This window comes from Martes martes (genome assembly GCF_963455335.1).
Source record: "Martes martes genome assembly, chromosome: 9".
Lineage (NCBI taxonomy): Eukaryota > Metazoa > Chordata > Mammalia > Carnivora > Mustelidae > Martes > Martes martes.
Window position 1 is genome coordinate 94,988,355 of NC_137896.1, and position 15,939 is coordinate 95,004,293.

The 15,939-nt window shown below is 38.1% G+C and overlaps 1 protein-coding gene across 5 annotated transcripts in view; it reads left to right on the forward strand.

The window, feature by feature from the left end:
* Nucleotides 1-15,939, forward strand: part of CTNNA2 (catenin alpha 2) — a gene marked incomplete at its 5' end in the record, with an annotated part of 988,253 nt that overhangs the window by 682,624 nt on the left and 289,690 nt on the right. For 4 of the 5 annotated variants that reach the window (XM_080812651.1, XM_080812652.1, XM_080812653.1 and 1 more), the window contains one exon: nt 12,307-12,387. In XM_080812651.1, coding sequence (XP_080668777.1) covers nt 12,307-12,387 — 81 coding nt within the window. Of the gene's footprint in view, nt 1-12,306; nt 12,388-15,939 lie in introns of those variants that run through there. The other variant, XM_080812655.1, reaches the window with a different exon arrangement.

Consider the following 15,939-nt stretch of genomic DNA (forward strand, 5'->3'; position numbering starts at 1 on the left):
AAAATGTTAGGAGATTAGCAGAGTGTAGATTTGGGTTTAACGGTAGAAGTTCTGAAATCAGGATCAGCTTGGATCAGGATCCTGTTTTATAGTTTGTGTGATGTTGCAAAATTTTCTTAAACTCTCTATGTTTTGGTGAGATCAGCATCTTTCTTTATTTCCATGTTCATTGCATCTAGCTAGTCTTACTCTGATGTCTACATGTAGATGTAATAATGACAGGCAAGGAATTTGGGCAAGCTGATTTAACTTTTTCTTTAGGCAGGGGCTTTTTTATGAAATGATGTGGCGGGCTGTGTCTACTCTACATTGTTTTGGCTTCTCAGGCAGGATAGTTTTGTTTTGTTTTGTTTTCTAATTAGTTTGGCTCAGAAAATTATGTTTTTGAGATAGAATAACTAATTCATCAAGATGTAAGCAGAATTGCCTTAATTGTAATCCTTGGTCCGATTTTAGGTTTCCAACCAGTAAATTGTCACAAACCTCTTGTTTCCCAAAATTGGCTGATCAGTAGAACTTCATGGAAATCTGAAAATGCAGATTCCTGGGCCACTATGGGAAAGATTTTAACTAATCAAATGACTAGTCAGATTAGTACCCACTGAACTATCCCTGTGTTTCCAGAGCTTGTACATAACTCTTAAAACGCTCATTAAAAAATGAAGATTTCCAGCCTACTCCAGAGCTACTGAATGGAGAGTTCTAGGAAACTGCATCTGCAACAACTTTGTCATGTTGACAGTTTCTAGCTGAAAGATTATTGAGCCCCAAACTCTCCTACTTACTTTCTCATTTCCAGCCACCATTTATCACCGTTTAACCAGCACCTCCTTTGGGGACTTAATTTACCTAAACTGTACATTAGCAGCCTGTTACCATAGCCCTGCGCTGTCAGAGATGTGTGTTCGGGAACAAAGATGTTCCTCTTCTGGCTTTGTGAGAAGACAGGGATAAGCAATTGAGAAATACTCTCATTTACCACCTGAGGGCTCAGAGGAAACCCTGGAGGTCAGGAACCAGCAAAGGAGAATTAAGTCTCACCCAAGAAGTTCTCTCAATTTTGGCTCTTCACCCTCTTAGATTTATAGCTAAGGACTTCGTATTGTCCTGAGCATCCAGTGAAGTGGGAGACGTGCACACAACTTGAAAATGCATATGATGCTGGAATTATAATCTAGGGCAAAGGCTTTGTTGTATATATTTTCTTTTCTTTTTTTTTTTTTTTTCCCTACAGCTGGTTGGGGAGAATATGATACACTTCTTAAAATTCCATGCAGACCTAGCAAACTTTCAGCAAGATCCCAGCCTAGAAGGAAAAAGATCTCAGTGTCTGGCTAGATGTGATACGCATTCTCAATGCCCTCCCCCCCTTAATAGACACAGTGTACGCTACAGAGAGCAAAGTGTAATTTTAAGAACCTTGTAATTCTTTACAAATTAACACAGCAGATGGTGTTTATGGGAGCCACATAGTGAGGAATATTTGGGACGATGTGAGACATGTGTTCCAGGGTTTCGGCCTGCTTTCTACTTAGTTTAGTTTTTAACTATCATGCAGCAAAAATGCTTTTTGCCTCATAAAGTTTTCATCAGTTCCACGCGTGAGCAAATGCCCCAAGAGATGATTCTATTATGGGGCAAATTCGAAGCATTCTCAGGAAGAAGGGCATCAGAGAAGCCTCAGGAAATGCCTCTGCTTGGCCCTTGGTCATGTGCCAGTGGCCTCCTTGGTGTTGGTGCTGGGAATGGGATCAGCCTTCTTCCATTCTGGCTTGGGAGTGGGTTTGGGAAGTAGAGAGAAAACCCAAGGCTTCATAAGCTCTGCTCCTAGAAAATAAAAGACAACACCAAAAAATTAACAATGAAATTAATAGCTCTAAACTGGGGCTTGCTAGTGGATAAATAAAATAATTCTTCAGTTATTTTGACTGTCCAAATATTATTTTCTTTTAGTCCCTCATAGTGCTAAGGCTTAGAGGTATCAGGACCTATGTGGTTGTTTTTCAGACAATGCTGGCCTTTTCGAGAGAGCATGAGAGGAAGGCTTATGCCAAGATGGATTGGTGGTGATGCTGGAAAGGACTGGAGGAGCAGTCTTCATAGGCTTTGGCAAAGACCAAAAGAAGTCAGATTTGATTGGCGGGGTGGGGTGGGGTGGGGTGGGGGGGATGCTTGGTTCTGAAGTGTGCAGGAAATCTCGAGGGTCCCCTGGCTTGCAGAAAGTGCTCTGTACTCCTAAACCTTGCGTTTCCACTTCCCAGTGCTTCCTGGGAAACTTCCTACTTTCGTTTGCTGTAGGGTTGGCCAAGAGAAGGATCCCAGATGTTTTCTAGTATGGCCTACTTCTTTGCCCAGTCAGGGTTTTGCTCCTCTCTTAGAAGCACTATTTTACCAAACCCGTTCTCTTTTGGTATTTAGTGTCCTCAAGCTTATCTACCCTCACCTCCCACTATTTGGAGAGAAGGATTTGATTAAAAGGCATTTACTGTTTGTATGTTTCTTGTCCAGGTGCATGTATCTTAATTCTGTGCATGTGATTATAGGTTTTGATTTCCATCTTCTTCTTGCTTAGGTGAGATTTTGAACAGGGAAGGAGAATGAGTGTGGAAAGAGAGTTGGCAGCAATATTATTCTACCATCGTGAAGCTACCAATACAGCATCCCTTTCATTCTACCTCTGCACAAAAGTAGCCTTAATGCCAAAGATCCATATCATGAAGTTGTTTCAAGCAGCCAGAATACTAATTATTTCATTTATATTTAATACATATTGGTATATACGTATCTATACATATTTCTAATTTGTTTAGCACCTGTTCTGCTTAAGTCACTATGTAAGAAGTTTCAGGGTTTCAAGGACATATAATTGGCTGACAACTTCCTATCTGCTATGGACTATTATGTCTTTCCAAAATTCATATGTTGATAAATATCCTGGTGTGATGATATTTGGAACTAGGGCTTTTGGGAAATAATTAGGTTTAAATGAGGTATTAGAGTAGGGTCTTCATGAGAAGATTAGTACCCTTATAAAAAGAGACACAGAGAGCTTGCTTGTTCTGTCTCTACCATGTAAGGACATAGTGAAAAGGTAGATGTCTATGACCCACAGGGAGAGCCCTCAGAAGAAACCAGACCTATTGAACATTGGTCTTGGAGTCTCCAGCTTCCAGAACTGTGAGATAAAATAAAATTTTGTCCCTTAAACCACCCAGTCTATGGTATCTTGTTATGGCCGCCTGAGCTGACTAATACATTGCCCTTAAGCTCGTATGCCTCCAACTGGAAAGAAGGAACAGATACATGATTATATCATGACAAGTTTCTGAATAAGACAGTATCAAAATGATGCATCTGTGCATTTGTATTTTATCTTTAGAGTGTGATATCTGAAATTCGATTAATGATGTAAGAGATTTGCTTTAGATATCTGAAAGTTAATTAACGATGCAAGAGACTTGCACAATATATGAGTGTTTCCAGAGTGGAAATTGTTCATAAAGCACCAAATAAATAGCTATTTTGATGATAAAGATAATGATATAGATGTCTGCAGGCACTCAGAGGAGGATGGGCTCCTGTGAACTGAGAGGTCAGGAATGTGTGATGAAGGAATTACAACACGAACTGGCCCCTGATAGATTGTTAGATGAGGTACAGGGAGGCTAAGGCAAGGGGAATCTACACAGATAGACTTTCCATGAACTATGGCAACCCTCTTCCTGAGTGTTTTCTGATTTCTGTGAACTCTCAACAACATGGATGCAGTTATTGACCTCTTTTTGGGAAGTTAGAAAATGCCAGACTCTAGGGATCCTTTAGGTGTTGATAGCTTTAGCTGTAACTGAGTGGTTGGGGCATATGCACTTAAAGGGGAAGTTCAAATTCCACTGAAATTTAAATGATTTATTTAGTGTGGGTATATATGTGTTTTTGTGTGTGTATAAAATCACTGGAAATTTGCACTTTGCCTTTGCTACTTTCATCTCAACTGTAAAGATAAAATGGCATTTTTAAGCAGTTTTCCCAATTCATAGTCTCTTACAGGTTTTGAAGGAATGTGTGGTTAATTAACCCAAGGTTGGGAGCTGGGGGGCGTGCAGAATGTGGGGCTTTGATGAAAAATGTCTTCTGTGGAGGGTTGGCTGGCAGATAATCATTGAGGACTACATCTGTGTTGATACAGTAAGTAAAAGAGAAAGAATTATAACATCACACAGGTGTTAGCCACTTCCTAGGTTTTGAGCGGAAAGTTGTGAAATAGGTGAAATTTATTTTTAGGGCCCTGATATTTTCCAAATTGTATATCCCTTGCATACCTTCTTCCTGTCCACAGGTGCCTACTGGGAGTGCCCATTTGTCTATACATGAACAGGTATTTCTGGGGCAGTTCTTAGGAGTTTCATACTAAGTTTTCTGGGAGAAAACTCAGACATTCACCACCCACCAAAAGCTCGGATTATATTCTGCAACCACATGAAAACTTAATAAAAAATGCAGGATGGTAAATTGTTAATGTCTGCATCCTTTGGCACAGTACCTGGTTGAAGGATATGGTCAAAAGAGGGGAAGATCTTCAAGGGCTAGATTAGTTTAAAAATACTTCCAAGAGGAGGGAGATTTTGAACTGGTTTTGGGAGAATGGGCAAAATTTAATTAGACAAATGGTTGAAGAGAGAGTGGCCCCTTTCTTCCAGGCACTAATATGAGACAAAAAGTTTGTGAATCATTGAAAAAGAACAAATTAATTAGAGAGATGGGCTATTACAAGAAGGAATTCTGACTATGAAAATTGAAAATACAGGTCCAAGAGTTTAGTAGAAAGTAAGGATCCAGTAAGAATTAAATAGGAACTGAGGGATTGACCCTCTGAAGTAAAAGCTTGGTTTTGACAGGCCATACTGAGGATTAAGAGGGAGGGACATTGACAAAGGTGTTAGTGTGGTGTTAGAGACCTATGCTGGGATGGGTGGGTTCCAAGAACAGAAGGATTTGAGAGAAGCAAAGGCCTGAGGTCTCAGGGAGTGCTCTGAGACCTGTGTCCATAGTGGACCTTGCCAGGGTCTTCCCCTTCTACCATCCTGCCTTCAAATTATTTTGGTCAGGTATTTTAAGGTTTCTGATTGAGTCAGGACTTTTTGGTTGTAGCTGAGAGAAACCCAACATAAAGAAACATGAGGGGAGTTGGTTCACTCATCTCAGCAGGAAATCCATTGATAGATACTTTGGCTTTAGGTGCAGCTGGATTCAGAAGCCCATGTGTTTCATTCATTGATTCAATGTAATTTGTTGAATGCCTATTATGTGCCAGGCACAGGTGCCAAGGATATAATGATAAGCAAAATAAAGATTATTGTCATGAAGTGTTACTTTACAAGTTAGTATATAAGGGAAAGTACAAATGTATGTAATGGAAAATATGTTCAATGTGTGTGCTAATAATGCTGGGCCAATAAACAGGGTCTGGGAATCTTACCTATAATGCCCTCTTGATATTCTTATCTTATATATTGATGATTCTTTCCTTGAGCACTGACAAGATCTCAGAGAAGTGTCAGATACATTTTTTGCCTTGACATGTTGTGATTAGTTTTTTCCCTTTCTACCCTTATCTACCCCTCCACCCAACCCCATTCATCCCAGGTTCCAGGAAAGCTGGATTGTGATGTGGTCAGAATATCCTGATCATGGGTTTGATTTGTGGCCACTTGTAAACTTTTATCCATTCTAAAGAGATATCACTAATTTCTCTTCCAAGAGAATGTCCGTAGCTAGTGAAAGGGAAATGTTTAGAAAGATTTGCATTCACATACTATGATTTACACATAATATAAAGGTATTATGAAATGCTCAAGGTTCCATAAATAATGGTACTATTTGTAATAAGAATATGGTTCCTATATTCAGGGTTTGAGGGTACATGGGCAACCCTCCAAATACAATGGGATGACTGCTAGATCAATAGATCATTTTTTCCTCCTCCCTCCTGTTGTCTAAATTATAGGTTTAAATGATAGGAAAATGTTTTGGAGGTAAAGTGCGTGGTACATTATTGCTTTCTGCCATTCTGATGATTTTGACTGCCACTTCTTTCAAATAACAACAGTTTGAAGACTGGGCGTTTAATTAGCTCTCTACACATTCAATATATTAGAATCACAGCTATATGATATTTTGAAGATTTCTCATACATTCAATCAAGTTGGCAGATACCTTTAGAAAAAGGAAAAGAGTGATCAATATCTACCTTCTCATAGCCATTTCCCACATTAATAGCGTGCCCCGAAACTCACATAAAACCATGGATCTGGGGGAAACACTGAGATGGTAGTTTATATTCCTAGGGCTTCTGTGAGAGACCACTTGTACTGAATTATGTGTTTAGGGTGGGATGAGGAATGGCCTTTAAGTAAATTCTTAATTTCAGAAATTTAGAAATGAATATTCCTTTTTTTGTTGTTGTTTTATAAATTAGGAAGTTGGTATGAGTTGTATGATATTCAGCATATAATATAAATATATTGCACACTTCTTCAGTATTTCAGAAATGGTGATGGATATTAGTATAGTAAAAAAGAAAGAAGGAAAAAGAAGATCCTTATCTAAAAGAGAGAGCATTTTATTTCCCAAAGGGGGAAATGTAAATAAGTTACTGAACTAAAATATTGACTTGTTCTTGAAGACTAATTGCGAAAAATCAAAATTTCTATTAATGGCCCCAATCCTGTTCTGTAGAATTAAATGGAAATATGAACGTCTCCTTGACAGCATCTGATACTTTGGCAAACTGGACTTGAGTTCAGAGCCAGAGAATGGGAGAATAAAGGATCCCCTATAAAAATCCAAATCAGGAAATTCATTCTCTTTTCCTTTCATTAGTTCAAACCATGGATCTACTCCAAATGTGTTTTGTAAAATAGAGCCCAAATTCTAAAACAAATAAAGTTTAATTATCATGCACCTTCCTAGCACAACAGATGGCAACTAGGAAAGTCGCCTGTAGCAATGTGAAAGAAGACTCCCGCCTGTCTTCTTCTTTTTTTAATAACAGTATTTATTAAATGGCTATCTCTACTGCAGACTCACTCTCTGCAGGTGAAGATAAAGAAGGCAAGTGGGGAGATGTCTGAGAAAGGCACACAAGATCTGTAGACAAAACGAGACAAAGGAAATATAACTCAAACTGAGATTTTTCTATTTTTAATTTTTTTTTGTAACCTTTGAACAGAAATACGTGAAACTATAAAATCACAAAATCTTAGAATTTTAGAGATGGAAGATGGTTTAGACATGCAATGGAAAATCCCTGGACTGGGAGGGCTGAGGTCCTGGTCCTACACTAAGTAGTGAGGTGATCAGAATCAGTCCATCTCTCTGGACCTTGTCTTCAGCTTTAGAGGAATCCATGGGATGGCGAAAGAGAGGAAACTAACATGATTGATGGGGTTAGGGACTGTGCTAACTCTTACAAATTCTTTTTCTCTTGATGTTCATGGCAATCCCACAGAGAGAGCATTATCTACATTTTAGAGATGAGAAAGCTCCAACTGACTGTTATCCTCCTCCCCACCGCCAGCCCTCTCTGCAGTGTATGAGAGCTTCCCAGTAGTGAGGGGTATGTTCTTTGGCTTTCCCATTTCCTGGTTCTATAACTTGTCTCTGGCCCCTCCTTTGGACAGATGATAAGTGGAGGGTCTAGAGAAGTTGCCAGATCACTTAGATAGCTTTTGGCAGAGAGTGGTTACAAATGGTTTTTATTTTCTTCTCTTTAGCAAAGGCAGGGAATAACTGAATGACTGACTTAAGACAACACATTTTTGTTTTAATATTAAGCAGTGATGTAAAACTGAACACTTAGGTCTCCTTTCACTTCAGTTTGTTAAAGTATTTTTAGTTTGTAGAGCTTGGAGGGTGAGGGAGGTAGAGCTGGGTGAGGTGTCTAGTTGATTCCCTGTGAACTAGAATTTGCTACATATGATCAAATCCTTAGTTATTTAACAAACATATCCAAGAACCTATTATAGGAAAGACATTTATCTGGAGTTTCAGCCCCTTATTTCACCTCTTAGAAATATCTCAGATTGTTGTCTGTTTAAAATGAATTGTCCCAAATATTCTTAAAGAGAACTTTTCCTTTAGGAATTCTCGTTTTGGCGAAATTTGCATTCATATATTATCTGCATGAGTAAAGAAAGCAGAAGTCCAGGTAACCCAAAAATAGCTTCTACATAGTTTCCAAATCAATTCTCTCATTTTTTTTCCCATAGCAAAAATACTTTCCTAATTACTCTGAGTACTGTTAATGCCTTTTATTTTTTCCAGCACATTGACATCATGATTGATTGTCCTGCTAACCTTGTGAAAAGAGGGTATATATTATGCTATCCATTGTGTTCATGAGAAAACTCAGAAATAAAAAATATGGGCAAATTGTTAGTCCAAGATCACAGAGCTTACTAATGGATGAGTGCCACTAGGAGAAAATACTTTTTTTTTTTTTTTTTTTTGTCTCTCTCAGTGATTGGCTTCCTGTCCAATTTAAGCTGGTAATTTAAAAGTATTTCCACATGCCAACTAATAGAACCCAGAGAAGCATGAAGTAATGATTTGCTAGTCCCCATTTGCTGAGTTAATCTGAGCATTAAGGATTTACTACCATTATTCTTGCACACATACCTTATTTAAAGAAATTAGAGCCGACAAAGGGCCAATACATTAAAAACTTCAGCCAGTGGCCAGTGTTTCCAAAGTTCTAGTCCTTGGTTTACCGTTATCTAGCCTTTCTAAATAGTGAGAACAATATGGCACCCAAGCCATCTGCATTTTTTTAGTTGTCTTTAGCCAAAGACTTGGAAGCTGAAGAACCCCAGGATTGTAAATATTACACAAGCAGGATTCTGACAACAGAGTGACATGGAATGCTTTTGTCACCAGAGATCCTCTGAGTTTGCAGATCAAAATATAATTGGCAGTAATGACACTATAAAGAAGCTCTTATAAAAGTAGCTTATCTTTCCAGTTCGTCAAACCTGTCCCTTCACATCATAGAGAAGAGCCTGCACCATTCCTACTGTCCTCTTAGAATCCGCCTTGCCGTTTCTTGACTGGATGACTTTATTTTTGCCACCCTGTCCTCCCTTCAAGTACCTCCCTCTTTCCTATTCAGATCGTACCCAGGACTTAATGTGTAGCTAAATTCCTCCACTCCTCTGTGAGATTATTTGACTTCCCAAATGCAACATCTCCCTCTTTTGAGCAACTAATTCAACCTGTTAGAGCATTAGTCTCTTTGTAGTTGTTAGTATTCTTAATTTCATATTCTGGTTTACTCTCCCAAATTAGGAGCTCCGTGAGCATGAGGATTATAGATCTCACTTTTTGTGAGTTTATCACAGCGACCAAAATGATGTTTCACATCTAATGAACTATGCTTTGCAGTTACAGAGTATTGATCCCAAATAGGATACAGAATCCCATGTTACCCTTCTTTTCACAGAATGAGGCAATGGAGTCTTCCCAATTACAATCTGTAATATTGTAATAAGATTGTAATTGTGTCTGTAATAACCCCAATTACAATCTTGAGCATGACTATTACCTCTTTGGGAAAGGTTGCCTGATCTAGCACATAATAATACAGGACACTCAGTTAAATTTGAATTGTAGGTAAACAGTGATTTATTCTCTTTTTAGTATACATGCATTCATCAATTTTCTTTCTTTCTTTTTTTTAGTTTTTATTTAAATACCGGTTAGTGAACATACAGTGTAATATTAGTTTCGGGTGTATAATATAGTAGTGATTTAACACTTCTATACATCATCCAGTGCTCATCACGACAAGTGCATTCCTTCATCCCAATTCCCAATTTTCTTAAATTTAAAATTAAGAAATATCTGACCTACATGACTCACTTCACTTGCATTTACCCTCATCCTTGCCCTGTGGGGTCCTGTTTTTATTTAAAATTTTGGTATTTGCTCAGCGTGAATTTTTGGCATTAATTTGATTTTTGAAAATATTGCATTAAAGTGTTTTATATTAGGGAGTTCTTTGGGGCCCCCTTAAATGTCGTCTCTGAGGCCAGTGCCTTATTGCCCTCTCCCTAACCCCAGGCCTATTCTGGTTTTATTTTTTCATTTCTCAAATGACAATGATGAATGGCAGTGGCAGGAAGAAATGATCCCAGTGTCTAACACTTAGTATTTTTTTTTTCGTAATCATTTTGTATATTCACACTGTCTTGATTTTTTTGCTTTTTACATTGAAAAGTTCAGTGATCCAGTTTCCTTCTCTCATAGCTGCATTTTAAAACAACTCATAACTGTTAGTTTTTCAAAATAAGTTTTTATTACTTTCATAAATGGAAAGGACATAGGAAATCTGGTTCTCAGAATGATCATGAGCTAGACCTTCTCATATGTTAATGGTGGACATCCTGTTTGCAAGGAAAAAGCTAAAGAGAAAAGCAGCAGCTTTGGCTGCTACACTTACCGCATGCCTGAATATGGAGACAGGGCGCCAAAGTCACACTTGCTGTGTAACTAGCTTCCCTCCCCAGATAATGTAGCACATTGTGCTTCTCCATACACTTTTCTTTTCTTGCAGCTATTTGTACACTGATATTTTAACTTTGTAAAATGTTACCACTTTGTTTTAAGCTCTCTCTACTTATATACTTCAGTGTATAAAAATGAAAGGGTCAGAATATGAGTTTAGGGAGTAGAAAAGATACAGGGATTTATAAGATTTTAGATGGCTAAAAATATACAGACATATACTCTAGTTTTGTTTTTTTAATAAAAACTATATAGGGTTATACATCAGACATTTGTTCAGAAACATAGTTAATTAAGCAAGTTATAGGAAAAAAATAACTGCTTTAAATCTAGTTGTAAGTAGACATGTTGTGTATATATCAGCTTTATGTATCCAGGATCTTGTCATTGGAAGAGAATATTTAGAAATCTCTTGAATGGTAATTTCTATGGATCCCCAAAGCACACTTTCTGGTTATCATTTCATCATATATACAAATTACTATAGATACCTACATGACTCTTTAGAGACTTGAATATGGAATAAGAATTGACTCACCAGTAGGACCATAAATAAATACATCTGTAGGGTGTTTGACTAAAGAATAGATAATTTAATAGATTTGACAAAGCTTTTAAAAAGAATTTTCTCTTACAGGGAAAATAATGCCATCCATAAAGTTATGTAGAGCTTTCCATCCATGGGAATTTTGTTGTTCCTGATGTGGTCTTAAAAAGATAATTGAGCTTCTTGTTTGGTTTAATTGTTTTACCATAGCCATAAAAAAAAAAAAAAAAGAAAAGAAAAAGAAAGAAAGAAAGGAAGGGAGTGAGCAAGGGAGAAAAAGAAAGACAAAGAAAGAAAGAAAGAAAGGAGAAAAGAGGAAAGAACGGTGGGAAGAAAGAAAGGAGGAGGGAAGGAGGAAGGAAGGGGGGGAGGAAGAGGGAGCAGGAAGGGAAGGAGGAAAGAAGGGAAAAGAAAGAGAGAGGGAAGGAGGGAGGAAGGAAGGGAGAAAGAAACAAGGAAAAGAGAAAAAGAAACTATTCAGTGAAACTTCCAAACTCTGAAATGAATAATTTATTAAAGAAGAGATTTTCGGATTTTTCATTTGTTTGTTTGTTTTCCCTTACCTCTGCCTCTTAGAATCCTAAGAGACATTTTCCTTATGATTTCAAGCTGTGGGTTCCTTAGTGTTTTGCATCCCAGTGCATGACAGAAAAGAGATTCCACACAATATATTTTGTAGTAAAGCATCTCTTCCAACTTTGATACAGAAGTTACAATATGGCCTAGGATGTATTGGTATGAAATTCTGAATTCTGGTGATTTATTTTAAGTGTTTTCTCATGTAGTTTTTATCATCTCAATCATTTTCTATTCAGAACTGTGCTTACGTAAGAGAGCAGCAAAAACCATTTGTATTTGAAGGCAAAAGCAAACATCCTGTGTTTACTTAATTGATGAATGTCTGGAGCAGGAAGACAACATACTTGCATGAAGTTGAATATGGACATATGTGTAAACCATCCTGAGAATGTATTGTTTTTCAGCAATTTAAATTTTTATTTCAGAGAAAACTAACTTTAGAGTTTAGAAAACCAACACATAATAGCTTTTATTGAATCTCCCCCCCGCCCCACCCTCTCTCTGTCTTTCTTTGTTGCTTGGATTCTTCCAGTCAAGTGTGTTTTTGAAATGTTTTTAAAATTTTAATGTCTCTAACATTGAATTTTCTAAACCAGAGATTGTTTCTCTTCTCTTAATAGACTGGAAGAAAAGAAAAAGGAGATCCCCTAAACATTGCAATTGATAAGATGACCAAGAAAACAAGAGACCTAAGGAGACAGGTACTGTCTTTGTTTTTATTTTACGTGCCTGGTACTGAGTGGTGGTTTTCAAGAATGTCCTTTTCCAGGGTGCCTTCTAAGAGCTGACATTCAGGTTGCTATTCTTCATAGCACCTACATATACACAGAAGCATTTCATCAACAAGGTAGAGTCTGCTGAGCAGACAGATGTGACAGCCTCAAGAGGTATGATGAAAACACCCTCTGAAGAGGAAGCTTGCTCACTGCCCAGAAACAGTCTTCCCAGGTAGAGACTTGATGAATTCACTACCTTCTACATCTATTTTTCAGTTTTCCAGATGCAGGTATACAAAGAGCCAGTCTCTGATTTCTGCTGGTTTGTTCTTACCACAACTCTGAAGGCCTTAAATGAATAAACAAGAATGCTGATAGCTAATGAGAAGCACAACTCTTAATCTGATGGGCTAATTAAGGTCTCTGACCCTGTGTATTTCCTTTAGGCATCCAAGTCACCAAGGGAATGTTTGCTGATCAGATGGTTGTTTGGGAAACTGAGGACTGAAACAAGGAAAGTTAGTTGGATGATTTGAATGGCTAATGGTATCATTACTCTGACAAGTCTATTTTGGGGGATGAAAAAAATCTCTGGCTGGGACTCCATTTTATCTTGAAGGTGCTATTGTCTTGTAACCTTGATTTTATTTGTTTCCACAGCGAGCTCTACTTTCTTTGGTAGTGTTCTTTCTAGAAGAGTTATACCATCCATTAAGTTGCAATAAAATCCCCTCTTGATTTCTGCCTGAAAGGCATCCTGTCTCCTACTGGTAGCTTTTGCATATATCCATCTCTTTCATTAAGTGTTGATTGTGTTAGTCAGCTAGAACCAGTCACTTCCTTGAGACAGCAACCACCTTACTTTGTGCAGCTGGAAAACCTAGACTGACATGACTGCATCTTGCCCTCGCTACTCTTACATGTCAAGTACAGACAGGAATAGCAAGGTGCCTAGGCAAGAATGACCAAGAAGTTAGAAGTGGTTTGAATGAGAGGAAGACACCCCTTCTAATTATTACTGCAAAGCTTCTGGGCTCCCTTCGGGTTATCACCTGTAGGTTGTAGGCATGCTTGAGCTACTGTCCTCCAGAAAAATCATAATTAGTTCTGGAATATGAAGACTCATTTGCTCAGCTAACAAGTCCTTGTAGGGGAAACATTAGCTTCTCATTTTATCTTAAAATGAGAGGGAGAATAAAATGATGTCCTATACCAAATGGGTATTTGGCCAGAACTATCTCTTTGTCCTCTTAAACCATCTCTTCAGTCAAATCCCCGTCTGATATGAAATGATATGGGTGGTAGGAATTGGGACTGTGGTTAATGGGAAACATTGAATCAGGTGTCCAGAGACCAGGGTTTGACATCTAGCTCTACCACTGAACTGGCTGTGTGACTACGGATCTACCATCTCTTGGTCTTTGTTTCTTATATATGAAAGTAGGGAGCCAAACCAAATCTGTAAGCTCTCTCTAAGCTGTATAAGATTGAATGACCCCCAAAGAAATCTGCACTTATTTCCTATGCCACAGGTCCTAATGCTTGATAATCACAGATTGTGAAGCAGTGGGAATACATCTTCTTTAGACCCTTTCTTTGGCTAGGTGGTCGAGCAGGCAAAATTCATGATATGAGTCTTCTCACCTCTCAATCTCTTGGTTTTAGTAGAGACCATTCTGTTACATTCAGGAACCGGCAACCTCATCGCTCTGAGCTTATGGACCTATCATAGCGACTTTGTAAGTCTTATTAGGAAGGAGTGGATAAAGTAGTTCTTACTCTGGTGTTAAAAAAATTCTCAGGAAAGGGTTTACTCTTTCTAACTGAGGATAGTGGCAAAATTTGTAGATGGAATTTATGGTAAAAGTTAAAATGTTTTGGTGACAAGTTCTTCCTTGGAGGGCTTCTTTTAGAATGGCAGGGGAAGGAGTATATCATCCTTTGAAATCATTCCATGCATAAAAGAATTAATTTTCTGCTCACCTTTCCCAAAGATCGAGAAGAAGAAGGATAAAGAGAATTGTTTCATGATATTAAGATCCAAAAGTTATGGCATAATTTCACACCACATCCCCAAATTTGGTTCAAACATCTTTCTCTTTCCCAATTTGCCTTTCTAGAACTAAGATGGTTCCCATCTGTCAGTTCCATCCCTGTCCATATGTTGGGATATTTTTGTCTTTCTTTCCATCTCTTCTGTTTCTCCATGTACACCTGTAGTGGTACAGAAGCTTCTCCGACCTAAACAGAAGCTACCTAGCATTTACCCAAATGGAACTTGCAACAACTCTGATTAGCGCGGCTCAGGTGGACCTGCATTTTCAATCTGGGTAGCTAGTTAATTGGATTATGAAGGTTTCATCTGAGTATCTGATAGGAGCGAGCTATTGTGGCCCATTGAATGCTAGTGGTTCAAATGAATGCATTTCTGTGGCTGAAACACTTTCTGTTCTTTACATTATTGACAGTCCTTTTTAGAAGACATTTTAAATGAGAGCCTTCCAGTGTCCATGTCCACTTCCCTGTACACATGTAATCCTGTATATAATATTTAGAGCAATCAAATCACAATGGGAAAAAAAAGCTGAAAGCAAAGAAAAACATTTCTAGTGACTTTCCTCAAGTTTCTACTCTCAGTTTCTTGCTTCTTCCTCATAGCCCTAAGGTTGGGTAGTGTCCTTCAGAAGGGTGACCCTGGAGTCCTGCAAAGTTCTGGTCACCAAATTAAAAAGAGATAAAGTCAATCATGATCATTATCTTGGACTTCCCTAATTGTAAAAAAAAGAGACTTAAATTCATAGATAATTGAAAAAAATCAAGAATAATTGAATAAAAAGGATTTCTGTTTCAGTAGTATTTTCAAGTAAGTGGGTCCCCTTTCTCTAGACAGTATATCTCAAAGAAAAGGGGAGTCATACATTATGAAAAAGGTTGCAGGAACCCTAGGGTGTTATTTAAAATTGATTGGCTTAGAACTGTCTTGCCAATTAAACCCATGAGAGTGGGCAGTAGTAGAACAGAATCCTCTTAAGAGTATTTTGTTTGGAATTAAAAATGGATTTAGGGGAATATAACTGCCAGCTTTAAGCATTACGTTTTAATTTTAGAGTTGCGGGCACAGTATGCCTATGTCTGAGCTATTGTCACTGCTGTGATTCTGGAATCAGACCATTATAAAAACAAAAGCTTTTGGCTGACTCCCCACCTGGATACTTAGTAGCCCACATGGTCTACCCATCCCTTAAGAGAGGACCCAGTCTGTGGCTGCCAGCTGCTCTTCAATGTCCTCCTCGTATGTGCCACCTGTGAACTATTCTAGGCATGGTCTCTTGATTTTCTCTAAGCTTACAGGATGCTGGTCTGTTCTGGTTATTATTTTGGTCCTGTTATTAATTTTTGTTTTTCCAAGTTGATAAGCAAATCAGTACCCAAATATTTCCCTATGAGAAGCTAATAAATAATAATCATAACAAGTTAGGGTGTTGCTAAACTTAGCAACTCTCTCATTCCCCAAACTAATCAAGGACCTAATTCTTA